At 46.3% G+C, this 24,047-nt stretch overlaps 1 protein-coding gene across 3 annotated transcripts in view; it reads left to right on the top strand.

The window, feature by feature from the left end:
• Positions 1 to 24,047, top strand: part of KIAA1210 (KIAA1210 ortholog) — a 64,660-nt gene that overhangs the window by 28,967 nt on the left and 11,646 nt on the right. For all 3 annotated transcript variants that reach the window (XM_045471291.1, XM_045471290.1, XM_045471289.1), the window contains exons 3-7: positions 5,099 to 5,264; positions 7,441 to 7,558; positions 7,876 to 8,013; positions 13,000 to 13,152; positions 22,900 to 23,008. In XM_045471291.1, the coding sequence (XP_045327247.1) occupies positions 5,099 to 5,264; positions 7,441 to 7,558; positions 7,876 to 8,013; positions 13,000 to 13,152; positions 22,900 to 23,008 (684 nt within the window). The remainder of the gene's footprint in view (positions 1 to 5,098; positions 5,265 to 7,440; positions 7,559 to 7,875; positions 8,014 to 12,999; positions 13,153 to 22,899; positions 23,009 to 24,047) is intronic.

The raw sequence follows: 24,047 nt of genomic DNA, 5'->3' as shown, positions 1-24,047 counted from the left end.
TTGAGCGTTCTTTAGCAGTTGTATGATGTGGAAGACTTGGTCTGGAAGAATAGACTGGAACTCTGTTGTGGCTTTCCAGGGGCATGATTTCAGTGATGATGGAGGGCGGGGGATGCTGAACTTGGTGCATGGATCCTTAAGAACAGAGCTTGGGTCTTCATTTCTGTGTCACTAATGTTCAGTAGCGGGTCTCAGAGAGAGTAATTAGACACCCCAAATATTCGATCGATGAATGAATAAATAAATGAACGGTAGGCCTCTCCACCAAGGCAGCTCCAACAACCAAACCAACTGACCTCTTTGGATATGGGTTAGATGCCTACAAAAGAAGGTGGCAATGCGGTTCATCTTGATGAAGAGTGGAGGTAAGGAAATGCCTTTTCTCTGTTCCCAAGATTTTGTTTTCAAACGACCAAACACTTGGGTATGTTTTTAGAACTGGTCAGTGCTAACCAGAGAATGACATGGCTGTGTGGGGGTTGACGGAAAGAAAGGCCAGTTAGAAATGTTTTCTTTCTAACCAGCGATGCAAGAGAACAAAGTCAACCATTATGCGATGCATTTTTACAGCCCATTAAGTTCAACCCAGATGGGCTGCCTGTGTACGTGGTGGATAAGGAAATCTACAAGCCGGAAGCAATGATTTCTTCCTTGGAGTTAATGGTGTTTTCCTCTCTGGGGGGCAAAACTGCTTTCCGTGGGCTGTTTTCTGGCCCGTGACAGGCCCTCATTGGATGAGGATGTTGAAAGCTGCTGACTGTTTGGGAATACACAGTCCTTGGACTTGGACAGGGAAATCGATGGCTTTGTTATAGGAGAAGTGCAGACAGCTGTCAGCCGGCAGCTCTCTGACCACCACTGCTGTACCCTGTAGGGGCACGAGTTACCCAGTGTAGAGGTGACCTACGTAAACATTGCTGGATACAAATGTGGGTTTTGACCTCTACCTGCTGCCTAGGTCCACCTACCCTTTGCACTTAAGCAGCTTTTGAAAACGAGCCTGTGCAGGGCTCAAAAGGCCAGCTCGTGCACTTGGATATATGGCCACTGTGTCAGATTTCATTAGGGTTGCAAAAAAAAAAAAAAAAAAAAAAAAAAAAAAAAAGTAGCATGTGGACAATTCCCAGATTTGTATCTATTTCCCAAGGCTCATCTCCATACACGGGATCTGATGCGGTTGAGGGTGGGGAGCTTTCCTAAGCCAAAACAGCTTCCGCCATCCCCTGCGAGACCAAGTCTTGGCTTCCAGGTCCACTGCCCTGGGTCAGTGAGCCACCAACCTGCCACGTGTGGTGGTTAGCATGTCTTGGTGCCCCACCCCCCTCCCCCCAGCTCCACCAACAAAGCTCTTACCACCACCATACTCAGAGCTACCCCACAGGGACGAATGGAAACATAAGTTTCTTTCTAGTGCCCATGGTTGAAAACAGACATGCATTACTTAAGGGATTTTGGACCCTCGTGGGGAAACAAGTTGTTGTTGCCTGGCAGGAATGGAAAATTGGGGGGAGATTGAAATACAGGCAGAATTAAATTCTTAGCACCGGTTATGGTTCTAAAGTCACTAGACACGTTGCTAATTTAGGGGCATAAAAATGTGTGAGTGCATTGTTTTGTCCGCCCATACAACGACTGTGCTTGGTACGTTCAGTTGTGTAGCCTGAAGAGTTTATAGAAGTGTTTTTATTCAATTATTAAGCGTTTCTAGATTGTGTCACAAGTGGAGCCACCGGCCGCCGATGCTCTCCTGCCTTCTATTCTGGGATTTTGAAGCGAGAGGGGCAAAACTCGCCGCGTTTCTAAATACTCTTGAGCATCCATCAGGTTGTTCCTCTTCCAGAAGGCCAGAAGGGGACTGCCGGGCAACAACCAATAAATCTTATTCCTTCTGGGTGATAAACGGCAGTGTCTGCAGAGGCTAAAATGATAATGGTGTGCTCGTTCCCACTTGTGAGGGGACGCTGGCCAGTCGGTCCTTACTGGGCAGCAATTATTTAGCCAATTGGGGCTGGCTCACTCTGGTTTGGGAGACGGTGCACATCTGTTCCCAAATGGCATGTGGTAGCTTGCCCTTGACCGAGGTGCGAGTATTTATACCAGAGCAATGGGCAGATGCCACAGATAAGGGCATTCCCCGCCCCTCCCCCCCCCCCAAGGTCCAGTTGGTAAACCTTTTCCGGCAAAGAACTGGTTATAACAGTTGGTATAATGTAGTAATGAGGATTTTTCATAAAAATCTCACTATTGAATCAATTTTAGAAATCATTCGGGGACGGGGAGATCAAGAGAGGAGGCCAGAGGACAAAATACTGGTCATTTTCGAGCCAGCCTCCACTGTATAGCATGTTCCTCAGCACCTTCGCACTGAATGTTCAATGAGGCCACGCATCATTGAAAATAACTTATTATTTAATGATTATTAAGTAATTTATCATAGAAATTAGTTTCATTATTTCCTGAAACAATTACAGAAGCAAGCTTGGAAAAATTACGTTTCCTGCTATATCTTCATGTTTTATCCTCTCTGTCTGTAGGTAGATTTGCCAAGGTGGTCCCAACCGTGACCCTGTTTAGGTACATCCTATTAGATGAGAAATTGCCTGAGCCATCACAAACGGAAATTACTGAAGCATTGATGATCAAGCAAACAGTCCTATAGTCTTCTTGCCCCACCCCATGCTGGCTTCTGCTTCTAATCATGCGTATCGTACGGTTCACTATTGAGTGATCGATACGATATTAACCGTAGATAGATAGAATTGATAGATCAGTTCTACAGATAGAATTGAATCTGGCCTTAATAAACAAGTAATTATTGGGGCGCCTGGTTGGCTCAGGCAGTAGAGCATACAACTCTTGATCTCAGGGTCACGAGTTCGAGCCCCACACTGAGCTTAGAGCTTACGTTAAAAAAAGTTTTTAGAAAAGAAACAAGTAATCATTGATTCCCTAGCGCTAGGCCACATTTATTAGCACTTGCAACATGCCAGATCCTATGTTAAGCTCTTTACGTACATTATTTACAATTTATATCAACTCCGGCAAGGGCCAGTGTTTAAATTATAGGATGCTTAAGGATGACTGTGCTCAGTGATCTCAATTTAAGGGAAGTGACAAGCTGTGTTGGTATTCTGCACCCTTCAAAGGACTCAGTTGTCCCTTGGGTGCTACTGTGTGCCTTGTGCTGTGCTGGATGCTAAAGAAGATGCCGACAAGGGCCAGCCTACAGCCTTGATGTCGGGGACAGTAGCTAAGACACAGAACTATATCTCATTCCTTTCTCATTGATACCCAAAGCATAGTGAATGCTTGGTCTTAAATATTTGTTGGATGGATGGATGGATGGACGGATGGATGGATAGATGGATGGATGAGTAGATGAGAGAGCATTCAGATGTAAAACTTGGAGGGCCAACAGTCAAGCTTTAGGTGTGCAGAGAGAAGGGTTCGTTGTCGTGATTGGTGGCACACTGGACTTACGGCAGGCCTTGAAGTTTAGAAACCTTTCTAATAGGCGGGTTTGGGAGTAATCAGTATGCAAATAGGCCATAGAGTTTCAGAGCTAGAAGGAACCCACGTTCAGCCAGTGTGTTTTGCCAGACATTCTGCTTCTTTGCACTTGGGAGACAACGCTGTTGCTCAGTATCTTAGAGCTTCACCGTACACGTGGGCATCTTGAAGTTCCAGAAAAGTCTTGTTGGAAAGCAGAGCTCTTAACTTCGTCTAATCCAGCGTTTTCCAGAACGACCAGACCACAGATCCCTTTCTCATGCAATAGACATAACGTACGACAGCCCTCTGAACACACTTTGGGAGATGCTGATTAGTGTGATCCCTTCTTTTCCCTGTAGAGTTCCAGAGAGGTTGAGTCACTTATCCAAAGTCACAGAGCTAACCGATAGCAGGGCCAAACCGAGGATTCCAGAGTGTTCTGGCTCTTGGGTGGTACTTTCCATTACATCACTAAGCCTTTCTAGTGGCAGCCCCATCGACCAGCCCCCTCTCCCCCCACCCCCTTGTCCAGACCCTTCCCTGCCAGCCCAGCGTTGCTATGCTGGCAATAGGCCTTCCAGACACCAGATTGTTAGGAATTGGGATGAGACAGCTACGCTGGTGAACGATTGCACGCAAAAGCAGTAAGAGCTGATTTCTCCCCCTGAAGGCTGCAGCTCGGACTCCCCTGTCCTTGCCCGTCTCCTGCTGAGCCCCGATAAAGGCACATGTGCTTGTTAGGAGACTAACAAAAGCCCAAACCGCCTTAGGAGCATCGACAGCTCCCATTCCGCGCTGCTGCCCTGGTAGTTATTGTAGATCGAGCAAACTTCCAGTTATTTGCATGTGCAGAGGGCAGGAGCCCTGTCTATAATCCAAACCCACTGGCAGTAATTGACGAACGCACACAGTCCACTTAACACACGCACGCCCACACGCTTGTACGCACGCACACACGCACCCCTTGCAAAACCCTTTGGTGTCTGATTCTGTCATGCTTCGGGCACAAGCAGCTTCTCTCCCTGGCGGCCCTTTCTTCCCAATCCCCAGCCCTCTCCCTACCTCATAACCCGCCTCCTTGAGGATGGCCCGACAGCGCTCACCCCGTGGGGCTGCACCCTTTCACACACAAGCTAGGGCAAAACCAGCCCCCGCCAGGGACTCCGGGGGTCCTCAACTGGGTTGCCATGATTCCGGCCACCAGGGCGAAGTCAGGGGGATGCCCGGTGTTTCTTCTTATTATCATTATTGGCTTAATAACTGCTGCATATGAATGAACGTCTTAGGTCAGCGAAGAGGTGTGGGCTGGTGGGGGAGATAGAGAGGCGGGCTGATGCCCAGTGAGTTGTGCCAGCTTAGAGGCCGGCCCAAAGGCCGTGAGCTGGGGCCTGAGCTTCCGGGCTCCCCAGAGACTCAGCTGCTTCGTTAATCCTGAGCCGTGAACAAGAGAACAGGCCAAATGAATGGTACCGGGGGGTGGGCGAAGGCCGAGATCTGCGGGGCACCAGGGACCCCAGTCCTCGTTCCTGTCACAAAGGCCCTGTTTCCTCCCCTGTCCCTCCCTTCCACCGTCACACCCTGCCTTGTTTGCCTTCCTACCCTCCAGGAAAGAAGAAATCCAAGTTTAAAGTCTTCAAGAGCTTCTTTGGCAAGAAGAAGAAAAAAGAGCCCGAGGATACCTGGGGAGGGAGGAAGCTAAAACCAAGCCTGTCCAGCGACAACATCAACATCTTTGCTCTGAAGCCGGTTCATGAAGATCAGACTGAGCCTCGGTAAGCTCAGGGGGGCTGTGGCCACCACCAAGGCAGCCAAGGCCCCGGGGGCAGGGGGGGTGGCGGCAGTTTTCTCCGCGCTCAGGTGTATGCCTGAGCCGCTGGGTGGCTCAGTTGGTTAAGCGTCTGGCTCTTGAATGCGGCTTCGGTCGTGTTCTCACGGTTCATGGGTTCGAGCCCCCACCTCAGGCTCTGCACCGGCAGCGCAGAGCCTGCTTGGGATTCTCTCTCTCTCTCCCCCTCCCTCTCTGGCCCCCGACCCCCACTCCTGTGCTCTGTCTCTTTCAAAACAAATAAACTTAAAAAAAAAACAAAAAACGTGGGGGAGATGGTTATGGGCAGACGGACGTGTTTCAGAGTTCACAAATCATACCACTATTGAGTGATCGACAGGATATTGACTGTAGATAGAACTGATAGATCAGTTCTACTGCTAAATAAATAAATAAACAGACAAACTTTAACAATAACAACAACCACAAAAAAGAAGTGGCAAGAGCAGACATCCTTGTCTTCTTCCTGATCTGAGGGAGAAAGTATTCAGCCTTTCATCATCATATCTACTTGGTAATAGTGTATCATTCTTTATGTTGTTGGATTCAGTTTTTTTTAATGTTTATTTTTGAGAGAGAGAGAGAGAGAGACAGAGACAGAGTGCAAGCAGGGGAGGGGCAGAGAGAGAGGGGAACACAGAATCCGAAGCAGGCTCCAGGCTCTGAGCTCCGAGCTGCCAGCACAGAGCCCGATGTGGGGCTTGAAGTCATGAACTGTGAGATCATGACCTGGGCTGAAGTCGGATGCTTACCTGACCGAGCCACCCAGGTGCCCCCAGCTGTTGGGTTCGGATTACTAGTATTTTATTGAAGAGTTTTACATCTATATTCATAAGCGATATTAGTCTGTAGTTTTCTTGTGATGTCTTTGGTTGAAATTTTAATAAATTCCCACATTCCAAAAGGAGCCTTTTGTGCCTTCATCCTTCCATTTCTAACTTCTATGATTTGTCTTAGCACTTAATTGTCATCAACCTGGCTTAATTCCCAGTCAGAAGGTATTTCCTTCCGGGTTTAGCAATCTGGGGGTGACAGTGGGGTGGGACGTGTGCATAAGATGACTTAGAGGATAGGACACATGTATCACAGAACCCTTGTGTGAAAGAGGAAAAGATCTGGTGAATGAGAGTCTCCAGTATCTGGGCAGATAGTTGATATTTTAAATCAAAACCAAAACACTAGAGAGAAATTTGGGTGTGAAAGATCTTGTATAACTCTCACCTTAATAACAGCAAGACTCGGGCGCCTGGGTGGCTCAGTCGGTTGAGTATCTGACTCTTGATTTTGGCCCAGGTCACGATCTCATGGCTCAAGGATCGAGCCCCACGTCGTTGGGCTCCACACTCAGAGTGGGGCCTGCTTGGGATTCTCTCCCCCCCCCCAAATAAATAAATAAACATCTTTAAAAAGATAACAGCAAGACTCAGGGTCTTTTCCCCCATGCCACAGGGCTGCCACTATTGAATTGTACACATTAAATGCATGAATTGTATGGTACGTAAACCACATCTCAAAACTATTATATAAAAAAGATGTGTGTCGGTAATTTAAAAACTCACAATTATAGAGACGTACATAAAGTAGGAAATTAAAATCCCCCTCTTGTCCTCAGTGCCATTTCTCAGAGGGAACTACCACTAATTATTTCGTGGATATCCTCGCAGACTTTTTTCTATGATCATGAACTATGTATGTATGTAATATAGGCATATGTATTAAATGGGACCATACGATCCTTTATTTTTTCACTTACTGTCTCGTGGAACACTTTCTTTAAAAAAAAATTTTATTTATTTTTGAGAGAGAGAGACAGAGTGTGAGCTGGGGAGGGGCAGAGACAGAGGGAGACACAGAATCTGAAGCAGGCTCCGGGTTCCGAGCCGTCAGCACAGAGCCCGACGCGGGGCTTGAACTCACGGACCGTGAGATCGTGACCTGAGCCGAAGTCGGACGCTTAACCAACTGAGCCACCCAGGCACCCCTCGTGGAACACTTTCTATGGCAGCACATGTGCCCTCTTTCTGACGTGTCTATGGTGTACGTGTCATTCTATGCATATACACGTATCTTCACTTCCTGTGGCCCTTGGGCTGCTTTCACAAGACCCTTTTCTTCCCGTTCAGGGCCAAGAGCAACATGGGGAGCAAAGCCCTGTCCTATGACAGCATCTTCATGATGGATCCTGAGCCTGCATATAAAATCTACCCCTCTCCAGAGCTCCAGAGAGGCAGATCTCTGCAGGTAATCGTGAACTCAAGCCTCAGTGCCTAATTCGGCTGCTCCTCTTCTGTTCCCTAGTCCTGCTCTGCCAAAAAACAAGCACGGGGGGACTTTGGGCTTGCTTCTCGGCTGATTCTACCCCGCAGGGCTATTGTAAAGAATGGAGAGCGTGTAAATGCATGATGTGCTTCCCTAGTGCCCAGCACGCAGTGTGGCCTGGCATTACCACGTTCACTTCTCCGGACACACCCCAAGAATGCTTCGAGTATATTAGGGTCGCATCCCACTGTCAATGTGCAGGCATTCCGACCGCTGTGTTTTTTTTCTTTCTTCTACAGAGACCTTATGTTTCCAAAACTCTGCCTAGAACCGGGACTGGTAGTCTGCATCGAGCTGTTTCTGGAGTTACGTTTGGACGTATGCTCCCATATGTACCCAGAAGTGCACTTTGGGCCGGGGGATCCGACATCACTGAGGTAATGGAGTGGGATTGTTCCGACTACGGTTGGCTGAGTCAGACAGACTGCTGCTTACCGGCTCCATGATCTTGGGCTGATCGCCTGACCAGAACGAATCATGCTCACAAAGCAAGGTTTTACTCTATCCATGACCAAGTGCTACATGGTTAGCTCTCCAGTTCAGAAAGAGGAGCCCTGATTCCTAGAGGCCTCTTCTCTTAGTCCCAGCAACAGAGAGACTCTTATGGCAGAGATGGGGGGGGGGTGGGGGTTGGGGATTAAAGGTAAGGCTTCTAGAGGCATTTCCTCTCACAATGAAGCCGGGAGGGAAAGCTGCAATAGCTCAAAGGCAAGCTTGCCGGAATGGCTGGTTTGGGCCCCCTCCTCACATCTTTGGCCTAGTCCCTTAGTCCTTCTTCTGGGAAACAGGGCTGAAGACAGGGTAGCGTATTAACAGAACCCGAACCATCAACCGCCAGTTTGACCTCCGCACGGGAGACTTCCCTTAGGCGCCAAGGTGACAACCCTACATGACAGGGTGGTTGACAGCATTCGGTTGAGGGTCCTGACACCCAATGCTGCATAGAAGCAATGCAACTACAGAATTGGCCAATGGCTGGGTCCCTTGAAGGGACAGGATTCGTCATGGATTAAGTGGCATTCAGATCACCTGGGAGATTGTGGGAGATGAACTCCCAGTATACAGTTCTGTCAGAAATACCAAGACTGGGGCGCCGGGGTGGCTCGGTCGGTTAAGCGACCGACCTCGGCTCAGGTCATGATCCCACGGTGTGTGAGTTCGAGCCCCGCGTCGGACTCTGGGCTGACAGCTCAGAGCCTGGAGCCTGTTTCGGATTCTGTGTCTCCCTCTCTCTGACCCTCCCCCGTTCATGCTCTGTCTCTCTCTGTCTCAAAATTAAATAAACGTTAAAAAAAAATAAAAAAAAAATTAAACTCCCTGCACTTGAGTATGGGACATCCCTTTCCTGCCCGTAATAGTTAGGAGACAGGAGTCCACAGGGGGTTAAGAACATGGGCTGTAAAGGCAAGCAGGCCTTTCAAATGCCTGCTGTGCCGCCACGAGAATTAGGGCCAGTCATATCCTCTCTCAGACCTGCTTTTCCCCATCTGTAAAATGGGGACCACGAGAGCAGATGCCTCAAGGAATTGTTGCAAGGTTCAAATGAAATCCACCTCTGGAGAGCACTTCCTCCCTGTCCGGGAGAAAGAGCTCAAATCAATAACCTAACTCGCCACCCGAAGGAACTGGGAAGAGAAGAACAGACTAAACCCAAAGCTAGCAAAAGGAAGGAATAATGGAGACGAAAGCAGCATAGAGGCCTCCATAAAAGTTAGTTGTCATTGTAGTTATTATTATTAGAATTGGGCTCAGGGATGGTGAATCTCTTGAGATTTCATCTCAGGAGCTCCCAGTAGGGCCTGGTAGGAAGGAGGGGTCACCTTAGACACTGGCCAGGAGTACCCCAGGGGCAGAACGTTGGAAAAATCCTCATCGGGGCCCCCTTTCTTTGGCTTTGAGAGTTTGAAGTCCATCTGTCCTGAACAGCAGCAGAGCCTATGACAGAAAGAAGCACGTCTGCTCCATGACAGCAAAACTTTTGTTTTGTTCATTGTTATGGGCCCAATGCTCAGATCGGGGCACGGCACGCTGTGGATGCTTAGCCAGTATTAAAGATAAAACCGGGGATTCTGATTCACGTCAAAATGACCGTGGCGGGGACCAGTGCCTCAGATTCAAGTGTACCATGAGCTTCAAGTTAGAATCAACTCAATGAGTCTGCTGAAGCCCAAGGAAAACTCAAATGACCAATTTTATTCCCTTGGGAAAACTAGTAAAGCTGTTCTGCTCGGGGCTGGTTCTGCAGATTTTCTAATAACTCTAGAAAAATCAGTCTTGACAGGATTCAGATAAACAATCGACACAGCCAAGGTCTGATCCAGACAATTCCCGGAATGATAGGAGCAAGGCTCGTAGTTTGGATGCCAAGCCTAGGTCCTAACCCCCAAACTCACCTCCGCAAGAACTGGACTTCCAAAGATAGAGCCAAAATCAAAACAAAGATGGGACTCAAAGAAGATTTATAGTTAGCATCAGTAGAGAGAGAACACCATAATTCTGGGTGGGTTTGTGGTTTTTTTTTTTAGTAAAACAGGATGCAATATTTTATAATGATTAAAGTTAAGAACCAGCCAAGATTCTTTGAATGGGGAATTTTACAAGCTAGATGACCTGAAATATGTCAAAATGTTACAGTGCCTGCAGGATTGGATTGTTTTTTCCCTTTACATTTTAGTCGTTTCCAGACCTTCGTTAATAATCATGCATTGTTGGGGCACCTGGGTGGCTCAGTGGGTTAAGTGGCTGACCCTTTTTGGGGGGGGGTGGGGGAGTAGAATTTAGTGATTCATCACTTACATAGGACACCCAGGGCTCATCCCAACAAGTGTCCTCCTTGATGCCCATCACCCATTGAGCCCATCCCCCCACCCACCTAGCCTCCAGTAACCCCCAGTTTGTTCTCTATATTTAAGAGTGTCTTATGGTTTGCTCTCTCTCTCTCTTTTGGTCTTATTTGTCCTTTCTTTCCCCTATGTTCATCTGTTTTGTTTCATAAATTTCACATATGAGGGAAATCATATCGTATTTGTTTTTCTCTGACTGACTTATTTCGCTTAGCATCATACACTCTGGTTCCATCCACGTTGTTGCAAATGGCAAGATTTCATTCTTTTTGATCGAGTGATATTCCGTTGTGTATATATATACCACATATTCGTTATCTGTTTGTCAGTAGGTAGATATTTGGGCTCTTTCCATAATTTGGCTATTGTTGATAGCGCTGCTATAAACATTGGGGTGCGTGTACCCCTTTGAATCAGCACTTTTTGATAAATACCTAATAGTGGAATTGCTGGGTTGTAGGGTAGTTCTAGTTTTAATTTTTTGAGGAACCTCCATAACTGTTTTCCAGAGTGGCCGCACCAGTTTGCATCCCCACCAGCAGTACAACAGCATCCCCCTTTCTCTACATCCTCGCCAACATCTATTGTTTCTTGAGTTTTTAGTGTTAGCCATTATGACACGTGACAGGTGGTACCTCGCTGTGGTCTTGATTTGTATTTCCCTGATGATGAGTGATGTGGAGCATCTTTTCATGTGTCTCTTTGCCATCTGGAAGTCTTCTTTGGACAAGTGTCTGTTCATGTCTTTTGCCCATTTCTTCACTGGATTATTTGTTTTTTGGATGTTGAGTTTGATAAGTTCTTTATAGATTTTGGATACTAGCCAAACCCTTTATCAAATATGTCATTTGCAAATATCTTCTCCCATTCTGGCGGTTGCCTTTTAGTTTTGTGGATTGTTTCCTTCGCTGTGCAGAAGCTCTTTATCTTGATGAGGTCCCAATAGTTCATTTTTGCTTTTGTTTCCCTCGCCTCCCCAGACACGTCTAGTAAGAAGTTGCTGTGGCTGAGGTGAAAGAAGTTGTTGCCTGTTTTCTCCTGTAGGATTTTGATGGCTTCCTGTCTCACGTTTAGGTCTTTCATCCATTTTGAATTTATTTTGTGGATAGTGTAAGAAAGTGGTCCAGGTTCATTCTTCTGCATGTAGCTGTCCAGTTTTCCCAACACCATTTGCTGAAGAGACTGTCTTTTTTCCATTGGATATTCTTTCCTGCTTTGTCAAAGATTAGTTGGCCATGTGTTTGTGGGTCCATTTCTGGGTTCCCTATTCTGTTCCATTGATCTGTGTGTGCCAGCACCATACTGTCTTGATGATTATGGCTTTGTAATACAGCCTGAGGTCCGGAATTGTGATGCCTTCAGCTTTGGTTTCTTCTGAAACATTACTGTGGCTATTCAGGGTCTTTTCTAGTTCCATATAAATTTTAGAATTGTTTGTTCTCTCTCTGTGAAGAATTCTGGCATTATTTTGATAAGGATTGCATTGAATATGTGGATTGCTTTGGGTAGTTATCGACATTTTAACAATATTTGTTCTTCCAATCCATGAGCATGGAATGTTTTTCCATTTTTTGTGTCTTCTCTAATTTCTTTCATAAGCTTTCTGTGGTTTTCAGTGTATGGATCTTTTGCTCTTTGGTTAAGTTTATTCCTAGGTATTTTGTGGTTTTTGGTGCAATTGTAAATGGGCTTGATTCCTTGATTTCTTTTTCTGCTGCTTCATTATTGGTGTCTAGAAATGCCACAGGTTTCTGTACATTGATTTTATATCCTGCGACTTTACTGAATTCACGTATCAGCTCTAGCAGTTTTTTGGTGGAGTCTTTTGGGTTTTCCACATAGAGTATCATGTCGTCTGTGCAGAGTGAAAGTATGACTTCTTCCTTGCTGATTTGAATGCCTTTTATTTCTTTTTGTTGTCTGATTGCTTTCAACACTATGTTGAACAGCAGTGCTGAGAGTGGACATCCCTGTCTTGTTCCTGACCTTCGGGGGAAAGTTGTCAGTTTTTCCCCATTGAAGATTATATTAACAGTGGGTCGTTCAAATATGGCTTTTATGATCTCGAGGTAGGATCCTTCTATCCCTACTTTCTTGAGGGTTTTTATCAAGAAAGGATGCCGTATTTTGTCAAATGCTTTCTCTGCATCTCTTGAGAGAATCATGTGGTTCTTATCCTTTCTTTTATTAATGTGACGTATCATGTTGATTGATTTGCGGATATGGAACCAGCCCTGCAGCCCAGAATTTTCATTTTGATCAAACAAGCAATTTGACGTTTCTGTCTTTGTTTGGGGATTGGCAGAAGTGTGCAGCAACCCAGAGGGCAAACCAAAACTCTCGGGCTTCGGCTTGCATAGGTATAAGAACTGAAGACAGGGAGGTGGGAGATTTCTTTTCTTGGCTTGTTTTCTCACTTTGGGTTCTTAGCCCTTCCGCCATCAAGCAACAAGAGGACATCAGTAATTTGGAAGAAAGCGCACAGGTTTTAACTTTTCCTTCTATTCTCCTCTTTAACAGAGCCCATCACTGCTGCCACGCCAACGAAGCATCAGCCCACCTCTTACCCGTTCTGACACAATCTCTAAGGACTTGGAGGAAATCTCTGTTGATGAGGAGTCACCTGAGAGCTCACCAAAGGACGTTTCAGAGCAGATCTTGACAATGAAGAAGGTGAGCGTTAGCCCCCTCCTAGGGCTTGGTTTGGTTGTGGGGCACAGGTCGGAGGCATGATCTCTGCTTGCACTCTCTTCCGCTGGAGTTGAGCACTAGGGGGACGTTTGGGGAAGGAGCGGCCATTTTTTACTTTTGACTTGCATGGTGGTTTTCTGCCCAGTCTACAAACCAAATCATCAGCACTTTAGTTGATGAGCAACAGAAGACAGTATTTCAGAAAACAAGAATAGTTTGCCGAGGTTTTCAGTTATTTCGGGAAGAAAACAATGGAGATTTTTATGGGAGTAAAGGCTCTGTGTTTTCGAATGGCAGAATCTCAAGGGTTAGGGCATGTAGTATTGTTTGGTAGACGCACACCCATGTGAAAAATCATTTGACACATGAGAAATCATGTATGTGCATTTTGTGCATCTGGGTTTGTCAATGAAGTCATATCCATCAACAGCTGGGAAATTAGTAGATTGTACCCATATCAATACTTCTGTTCTCAAACTAATGAGTGGTTAATTTAATTGGTTGTTAGTGAACTTGAAAGGACTTTTAAATATACATATACATATATATATGTATATGTATATTTAATGTTTATTTATTTATTTTGAGAGAGAGAGAACACTAGCAGGGGAGGGGCAGAAAGAGAGGGAGAGAGAGAATCCCATTCAGGTTCCACACTGTCAGTGCAGAGCCCAAGGTGGGACTCGAGCCCATGAACCATGAGATCATAAGCTGAGCCGAAATCAAGTCGGGTGCTTAACCCACTGAGCCACCCAGGTGCCCTAGGACTTTTAAAGCGAAGTAGCATTTAGAACAATTAACGTTGGGAACTAAAAAGTAAACAGGAAGGTAGTTTATAATGAAGATAATTGACCAGTCAGCACAAAACTGTTTTGATGTTAAAAGATCCAATGGAGGGAAGCAGCCTTCAGTTAAATATGTCAACAACAACAATAACAACAACAAAACCCCAGTCAAGTTAGGAACAAAATTAAAGCATAGGCAAATGGTAGGTGGATATGGTTCCTCACCAGCCAATGGATTTAGACTATGACTATAAGTATTTTCAGCAGAATACTGCTACATCAGATAAATTAGTCTGAATTGGTGGAAGGATTGAATTAGATAACTTTTATTGTGATAAAATGCACACAACATAAAATTTATCATGTTAGGGGCGCCTGGGTGGCTCAGTCAGTTAAGCGTCTGGCTCTTGGTTTTGGCTCAGATCATGACCTCATGGTTCGTGGGTTCCAGGCCCACGACAGGCTCTGTGCTGACAGCGCAGTCTTTCTCTCCCTTTCTCTCTGCTCCTTCCGTGCCCCCCCCCCGCTCAAAATAAATAAATAAACTTCAAAAAAATGTATCACGTTAAAGCATACACTTCAGTGCCATTAATTCACAACCATCACTCCTATCTAGGTCCCGAATGGTTTTGATTCCCCCATACTTATTAAGCAGTCATTCATCATTCCTCTTTCCTCTCAGCCCCTGGCAACCACCAGTCTGATTTCTGCCTCTGGATTTGCCTATCATATGAGTGTAATCACACAATATATGGCCTTTTGTATATGGCCTCTTTCACTTAGTACCATGCTTTTGAGATTCATCCATGTTATAGTATTCCAGTTGTTTCTATGGCTGAATAATACTCCATTGTATGGATATACCACATTTTGTTGAGCTCTTCATCCACTGATGGATATTTGGGTCCTATGTACCTATTGGCTATCATGAATAGTGCTGCTATGAACGTTCATAGACAAGTTTGTGTTTGAGCATATGTTTTCAGCTCTTTCGGGTGTATACCTAGCAGTGAAATTGCTGGATCGTATGCTAATTCTGTATTTAACCTTTTGAGGAGGCGCCGAACTGTTTTTCTCAGCAGCTACACCACTTTACATTCCCACCAGCTATGTTTAAGGGTTCCGGTATCTTCACATGCCGGTCAACATTTGTCATTTTCCAGTTTTTAAAAATAGTCATTCTAGTGGCTGTGAAGTGTCTGTATCTCATTGTGGTTTTGATTTGTATTTCACTAGTGACTAATGATGTTAACCATCTTTTCTTGTGCTTATTGGCCATTTGTATACCTTCTTTGGAGACAGGTCTATTTAAGACCTTTGCCCATTTTTTATTTAATGCGTTGTTTTTTTGTTGTTGAGTTACGAATTCTTTATATATTCTGGATACTAGACCCTCTTCAGATCTATGGTTTGCAAACGTTCCCCCCCTATTCTGTGAGTTGTCTTCTAATTCTATCAAAAGAATAAAATTTTTAAAAAATTTAATTTTGACGAAGTCAAATTTGTTGATATTTTTTCTTTTGATACTTGTGTTTTTGGTGTCATATCTAAGAAGCCATTGCCCAACTTACAATCATGAAGATTTACCCCTATGTTTTCTTCGAAGAGTTTTAGCTCTTATATTTAGGTCTTTGATCTGTTTTTAGTTCATATTTATATATGGGGTGAGATAAGGTCTAACTTCATTTTTTTTTTAATTCAAGTTAGTTAACGTACAGTGTTGTCATGGCTTGCATGTGACCATCCAGTTGTCCCAGCACTGTTTGTTGAAAAAACTATTATTTCTTCCATTTAATGTTCTTGGCGCCCTTGTTGGAAATCAGTTAACTGCAGATGAATGGAGACATATATATATGTATATGTATATATATGTCTCCATTCATATGTATATGTATATATATATATCTGTAGATACATGATTTTCTATATATAAGATCATGCCATTTATAAACGGAAATAGTTTTACTTCTTCCTTTCCAGTTTGCATGCGTTTTGTTTCTCTTCCTTGCCTAATTGGCTAGAACTTCCAGTAGAACAAATAAAAGTGGCAAAAGCAAACATCCTTTTCTTATTCCTGATCTTAGGGGGAAAGATTTCAGTTTTTCACCATTGAGTATGATCTCAGCTATGGATTTTTCATATAAGCTTTCTATCCCTAGTTTGTTAGGTGTTTTTAGTATGAACAAGTATTGGATTTTGTCAAATGCTTTTCTTTCTTTTTTTTTTAAATGTTTATTCATTTTTGAGAGAGAGAGACAGAGTGCAAGGGAGGGGTGGGGGGGGGGCAGATGATCTGAAGCAAACTCTGTGCTGACAGCAGAGAGCCTGATATGGGGCTCAAACTCACAAACTATGAGATCATGACCTGAGCCAAAGTCAGATGCTTAACCCACTGAGCCACCCCGGGCACGCCTGTTAACAGTGCTTTTCTACATCAATTGAAATGATCGTGTAGTTCTTTTTCCTTCATTCTATTAATATGGTATATTATTACATTGAGTGATTTTCATATGAAACCTCCTTGCAATTGATTGCCGTGCTATACAATTGCCTTAATATGCTGTTGGACCTTGTTTGCTAGTATTTTTGCGTGTGTATTTACGAGGGACATAGGTCTAAAGTATTCTTTTCTCATGATACCTTTATTTGGCTTTGGAATCATGACAGTGGTGGCCTCGTAGAATCAGGAAGTGTTTCCTCTTCAATTTTTTTTTTGAAATATTTGTTAAGGATTGGTGTTAACTATTTAAAAGTTTGGTAAAATTTATCGGTGAGGCCATCTGGTCCTGGTCTTTTTTGTTATTGTTGGGAAGTTTTGATTACTGATTCAGTATCTTTACTCGTTATCAGTCAAGTCAGATTTTCTATTTCTTCTTGAGTCAATTTTGATACTTTGGATGTGTCTAGGAATTTATCTCTTTCATCTAGGTAATCTAATTTGTTGACATACAATTATGTGTAGTATTGTCTTATAATTCCTTTTATTTCTGTAAAGTCCATAGTAATTTTCCCTTTTCATTTCTACTTCTAGGGATTTGTGTCTTCTGTCTTTTTGTCTTAGTAAATCTTCCTAAAGATTCGTCGATTTTGTTTTACTCTTCAAAGAACCAACTTTTGGTTTCATTGACTTTGTTGTTTTTTCTATTCCCCATTTCACTGTCTCTGCCTTAATCTTTATTATTTACTTCCTTTTGCTAGCTTTGACATTTTAAGATACAGAGTTTTCTCTTGCTGTGAATTTGAGTAGGCTAACTATGCATTTTATAGGCTAATGAACAGAGTGAAATTATTTATAGTCAACATTTCCAAGCACCAGTCTAAACATTCGTCCTCCTGGAGTGTCATGAACTTCCTATTAGTAAATTCAAGAATTCAGTCAGGTTGCTTGCAGTACGTTAAGCGTTGGGCTGGCAGACAGAAAGTCTAATCTTTGGTGGTCTAGTCAACCTCTTATCACCCCCAGGCATGAGAGTTTCTTGGCTGTTTCTGCCATGCTTCTTGGTTCATTAGTTCACTGTGGTGAACACAAGGGGGACAGGTGGTGGCAACCGCGTCATCCCAAGAAATCGCTGGAATCACCATCCCAACCAGATATGCTGGCCCGGAGGCTTCTCTAAGCTTCCCATAAATTATGACCCCCAAGCAGTCTATCCCTGGAGGCCTCCCCACCAACCCAACTCCTACCGCCTTCTCACTGAGGATCCACTAAGGAGCTCGGCGCAAAACCGAATCCTCCAAATAGGAAAGGCAGACGAAAAGAGGACTCCATCTCCAAGGAGTCTTTCCAAGTTCAAGTTCGCTGTTTTATTTTCTTCTCCAAGCTGCTGCCTCCTACTGGTACCAGGGGGGAAACACATTACCCTTCAAGGACACCAGGACTCATAATTAAAATGGCAAAAAGTAATGATAAAGAGAGGTTTTTCAAAGGACACCGCCGACCTTTTACTCCAGGCTCACTTTTTCCTTCCACCCCACCCCCTCCCGGGGGCAGAACAGGAAGGATTGCCTGAAGCCTTGCTGCCTCAGCCTGTGTCTTCCACGGTTCCTTGGGGGAAGAGTTGAGCGCTTTGCCCCTTTCAGTTGTGGTTAGCGAAACTCCCGAGTGATCTGCCTCTTTCGGCCTCACAGCCCTCTGTCCTGGTTCAGTGGCTTGTGTCCTTTGAGTAGAGGCGAGACTGGCAATGGGGATGAACAGATATCTTTGCAGAGCGCAGGCGACACAGTGACATAGTGAGCCGTGGTGACTCTGTGTGACGTCGGCTCTTACCACACAGACAGACACAAGCCCAGACGGTCTGACCTAACAGGGCCTGACTCATCCACCCCACCGGCCATCTTTAGCCCCCACCTTGGACCAGAGGATTTTCCTGCTTAGCACTTCCCTGACCCCCACCACTTTCCCAACCTGGCTCATGTTCATCTGTATTCCCTGATGAGCCCATAGAAGATCTTTCTTCTTCAATATTGCTTTTCAGGGGGAAAAATAAGTGTGTGAAAGAGAAGCCATGCATACACAACCCAATCGCTTTTCGCTCTTGGGAAAGGGGTGTATCAAGTACTTAGGTGCTTATAGTCCGAGCTGATCAAGCACCTGGGCTTTAGCTCCACTGCAGGGTGAATGTTGCTATTGAACGTGGTGGGGGTTAAGCCGCTGCCAGTCCTAACATCGTATAGGCTAATGAAGAGTTAATTTAGAGTCCGGCAGGACTGCCTCCTTACTGCGTCTTTTGCTTTACCCCTGATGGCCTATTCCATAATTCACCATTAGTATTTATAGATAGGTTTTTGAAGCCCAGTGATATATTTTTTTAAATCCCCTGACACATCAAAGGAGGGCATAATGCCCCCAGCCCTGCCGCTGTTGCATGGAAATTTGTAGCTTACAAAGTGATTTTGCATATATAGGTGCATTTGATTGTCTCAGTAACTCAGTAAGGTAGATAGGGAAGGTACTATTATTCCCGTTTTAGGTGGAAACAAACAAACCAACCCAGAGAGGTTCAGAGAGGTGAAATGACTTGGCCAAGGCTACAGAGCCAACCGAAGCTGATTCAAACGCGGGATTCCTGCCTAAATCCACACCACTTTTTCACCAAACCGTGTGGACTCTAGCAGCTCTCTAAATTTATACAACCAGCGCCCCAAACAGCAACAGCTGCTCACACGTATGGAGACTTTCTGTTTTTAACGTTTAGTTATTTTTCAGAGGGGGGGGGAGGGGCAGAGAGAGAGGGAGACGCAGAATGGGAAGCAGGCTCCAGGCTCCGAGCTGTCAGCACAGAGCCCGACGCGGGGCTCGAACCCACGAACCGGGAGATCATGACCTGAGCCGAAGTCGGATGCTTAAACGACTGAACCCCCCGGGGCGGCTAAAATTTTAAATAGGTTAGCCAGGGAAGGTGTCTGTCACTGAGAAGGTGGCTTTTGTATCAAGACCTAAAGGAAGTGGGGCGCCTGGGTGGCGCAGTCGGTTAAGCGTCCGACTTCAGCCAGGTCACGATCTCGCGGTCCGTGAATTCGAGCCCCGCATCGGGCTCTGGGCTGACGGCTCAGAGCCTGGAGCCTGTTTCCGATTCTGTGTCTCCCTCGCTCTCTGCCCCTCCCCCGTTCATGTTCTGTCTCTCTCTGTCCCAAAAATAAATAAATAAACGTTGAAAAAAAAATTAAAAAAAAGACCTAAAGGAAGTGAGAGAGGCAAGCCACCGGAACGTGCAGGAACAGCGTGCCCAGCAATAACACGTGTTGTTCCTGTAGATAACACAGGCAAATATACACCACCAGGAAGAGGTGTCCCATGAATTCACGAATAAAGAACTTAAGAAAGGCCCGGGACCCCTCCTAATCTTGCGCGATCGACCCTCCAAAAGCTAGCGTTCCTTTCGCCTTGCCTAGAACCGGAAACGGAATAGTGACCTGGGCAGAGCGTTGGCCCGACCCGTTAGCACTGTGTTATGTCCCCAGGCACTGGGGTCACAGGCCATACGAGGACCGTATCTGGAGCCCCGTAGGGTATCACCGGACCAACACACAGCAGAGGTGGGGACATGTGAAGAGATGTGAAAGCCGCAGATACCAGAGGGGCCCTGGGTGCGGTGACAAGCCAGGTTGGAAAGAGCCAGCGAGTCCACAGAAATGGAAATTCCGTCCGCCCGCGGAACCCGATCGCCTGCCACTGGTGTCCAGGGAAGAGATGGCTCATCACCTGGCCTTCGGAGGGGCTCTCCTAAACACAGATATTTGGAGTTTCCCAGGAGCGGGAGGTGCTCTGGGCTGTGCCTTTGAGGTGTAGCAAAGGCGACGGCAGGAAGCCCAGAGAAGGCTATTTTGAAACCTCTACAGAGGAGCTCGACTGGGAGCCCCAGGCCCGGATGGTTTGGCAATAGGGGGAAGCCAGCCATAACGAGGCAAAGGTGACAGGATCCATCCCACCTCATCGCGGGTGAGGACGCTCAGTTCCTCAGGGTCCTGCTTCCTCATTCTGGAACAGTAAATGTCAATCAAGGCAGCGTGTTGTTTAGGCAAAAGACAAGCCCTTTTTCCACCCTGATTTTCTCCCCTCCGCGCCCTCCCCCCCTTCCTATGGAGAAACCCCAGAACCCTATTGGGTTTTTTTGACACAGACTGGGCCTCTCACCCCAGTCAGCCCCTCCTGCTACGAAACGGGGGGTAGGGGATGAGAGAAAATACAAATCCTCTGACCTTGTAAGCTCCATGAAGTGGCTGAGTTCCTCTCTGAGGGCAGAGGGGAGCCCCCGCATCCTTTCTAAGCAGGGGAGCCCCCTGAACTTCAGGTTTCTTGCCCTCCCCTACGAGGGAAGCAGCAGAAGTGAGCCCGTTGACCAGAAGCGTGAATATTGCTGGAGGGAAAGGGACAAGTAAAGAAATCGGGAGAGATTTCTTCTTTGGGAAGTCATCAGCCGGAACAATTTCCAGCACGCGGAGCTGCCTCATTTCTTTTCTCCCACTCTCTCCAGAGCTCCTTTGAGCCCTCACCTGGACCCGTCCACTCACAGTCCTTGACCACATTTACCATGATAACCTCTCCCAGCAGCGCTCAGCTGCCCATTGGTTTTAGCACCCCAGCCTCCCCGAAGGCCTGTTGGGATTCTTCAGCTGCTTGACACAAGATGGCTTTAAATCCCCGGAAGCAAAAGCAGAAGAAGAAGGACATTCAAACGACTGTGAGTCCTTCAAGAGGCCTGGGACAAAAACCCTCATATCATAAAAGAATGGGTTCCAACCTTCACAAACTGCTCTTGGGAGAGCGGTATGATGTGGGGGATCCACGCCCCGAGGAGGGATGGTAAAGTCAAGGGCACTGTCCCAAACTCGACACCCCGCCCCACCCCCGAGAGGGGAGCGAACCCGCGTGCGGAACTTCCATAAGAGGGACTGAATAAAGCAGACACAGTGACCTAAACCCCAGAAACTGCTGGGAATTCACTCAGCCTTTCTTTGTAGAGGGCATGCAACCGTAGCCCAGATCAGGTTTCTTTCAATTATCATTTTTGCAACGTTTCTTTAGTTTTGAGAGAGCACAAGTGGGGGAGGGGTAGAGAGAGAGCTCAGCTTGGACACCTCAATTTAGCTTCAGAAAGAGAACAAACTGTGGGTTGAAAGAAGAGGTGGCAGGACAGCAGGTCCGGGGGGCCCTCTGGTGGCCCTGAGAGGATCTCCTTGGTTGTCGAGCAGAAGGGGACTCATCCCTGTGCACTAAACCCTATTTATGTGCATTGTCGCCTGGACACCTCACCACAAACCTAGGAGATGGGTGGGGGGGGGGGGGTGGTGGCCAAGGGAGAGTTAGCATGAACCTCTGACTCCCTTCCTTCTGCATGACCTAATTAAGAAAACGCCTGGGCATCAGTCTCTAAGAAGGTCAGCCCGTCTTCTTCCGTGCGACTCTCCCTGACTCGTGGGCGAATACGAAAGGGTCCGGGATCATTTATGACACAGAGGCTGCTGCCACCTGCCCCTTGCTCTGGAATCTCTTGGCTTTTCTCCTCACCCCCTGGCTTATAGATGTGGGTGTAGAGATTTAGACATAGACGTGGACAGAGATTTCAAGAATAACTGGCCGAGGTCACACGGTGAGTAAATAACGGAGCAGAGACTTGAGCCCAGGTCTACCTCACCTCATTCACTCACCAATAGATTACTTTGACCTGAGTCTGTCTGCACAGGCACTTCGAGTGAGGGCGTCAGCGGTAACACACTTGCTACATCAGATCAGTATCAGTATCAGTAATAGATCAGAGGTATGTCCGTAAAGGCTCGCACGGAGCAAATTTCGGTCACCGCTCGGCACGCTGCTCCTCTGACATTTCCAAAGCTGCGCTGTAATCATCTGTAAACCCGGTCTATTGTTAAACCAAGCCCAACCCTTTCAGCATAAGGGCTGAACCCTTCGTCGTGTTCTCTCTTCTTTCCCAGCAAACCTCCGATCCTCTTTGCTTCCTTGGAGCTGGAGAGGCCTGATTCGTGCTTTCACTAAATTCCCTGAAAAGAAGCCAAACGGGCTTTGACTTTGGCTCCCAGGTCAGGTGCGACGCATTTGGGAATGCCAGCGTCGCCAAGAAGCTGGTTGCCGTCCGGCCCAACAACCACGGCTGCAGACTGACGGCCTGGTAGCGTGGTTCGGCGGTTTCCGGGGTTAGTTTTAGAAGGTTCCCTGCAGCACATCGCTCAGGGGTCAGAAACTTCGAATTCGCGTGACTCGCTTCCAATAGGTAAAATGATCACTTCCAACAGGGAAGAGGATCAGCGGAGGATGAGTGCCATTGGACATGATTTCTGTGGTTAATGGTGTCGTTATGCTCCCAGCTGAGCCATTTGGATATCAAGGACGTTTTTCTTCCCCCTGATGTTACTTTCTTTGGCAACCACGCAAGGGTGGGTGGGAAACCCTTCAGTCGGGTTCAAGCGCTTTCTTTCCCTCTTTTAGGTGGAGCCAAAACAGGGGAAGCCAGGCGTTCCACTGGTGTCTCAAGAAGAGAAGAGTACAACGACATCCCAAGAAGCTGTCCAAAAGAAGCCGAAAAACGACAGTGCAGGTTGGCACATCCTTACCCTCATTCAGAAACGCGTATTAGGAGCTTTATGGCACAGGGCTAGGTGATAGGAGCTGTGGAGTGAGATTCAGCTAGGCCTGCTGCCTCTGGTCCTCGGAGAGCTTTCAAGTTCAGGTGCACACCAACGGGGTCCAGGTCCCTCCATTGAAACTGCCCGGCTAATACAATTGCCCCTTGTGGGGGATTAAGGTAAAAGATTATACCCGGATCTGTATTTTATCTAAATGCGTTTCCAGCCAGAGATCTGGGCAGCTGTGGATAGGTGTCCTTGACAGCCGGCACCTACCAAATCCCCCAAATAACAAACACCACTGGGGTGAAAATCTGTGTGTGTGTGTGGGTGGGTGGGTGGGTGGGTGGATGGGGACGTTGGTTGCTGCCGATGGCAGCCTAATTTCAAGCAATACTCGATACAACAAAATTCTAGCTCCACAATTAAGTTGAACAGGTATATTTTTGCCACGAAGGATTTCCCTGTGTGGGTTCAAAGACAGGAGATCCCTAGACACATTTCCCCATGAAAATTCACAAAACTCATCTGCAGGAAGAAGGAGGAGGAGGAGGAGAAGGAGGAGGAGGAGGGAAGAGGAGGAGAAGGAGAAAATGCGATGAAAATTAAATTTACTTCTTTCTTAATCTTTTTCTCATATTTCTTATTGCTTAAGTTTTTTAACGTTTAAAATTTTTTTAATGTTTATTTATTTTGGAGAGAGAGAGAGAGAGAGAGAAACAGAGAGCGACAGAGCACGAGTGGGGGAGGGGCAGAGAGAGGGAGACACAGAATCTCAAGCCGCCGAAGTTGGACGCTTAACCGACTGAGCCACCCGGGCGCCCCTCATGTTTATTTTTAATAGTTGTCCCTTTTATACATGGAGGCTAGACCTGCTTCTGTGTCCATGGGGGCAGACACTTTGGTTTTCCGTATAATTTGGAGTGCAGCCAGCTATGCCCAGTGCTGCATGCGGGGCCTGAGACAACTAGACAGAGTTCGGGGCATGTGGCAGATGATGAGCGGGAGAAG

This window comes from Leopardus geoffroyi, chromosome X (genome assembly GCF_018350155.1).
Source record: "Leopardus geoffroyi isolate Oge1 chromosome X, O.geoffroyi_Oge1_pat1.0, whole genome shotgun sequence".
In the NCBI taxonomy this organism is placed as follows: Eukaryota; Metazoa; Chordata; class Mammalia; order Carnivora; family Felidae; genus Leopardus; species Leopardus geoffroyi.
The sequence above is the reverse complement of the archived record's forward strand: the minus strand, read 5'-3'. Positions and strand labels throughout refer to the sequence as shown.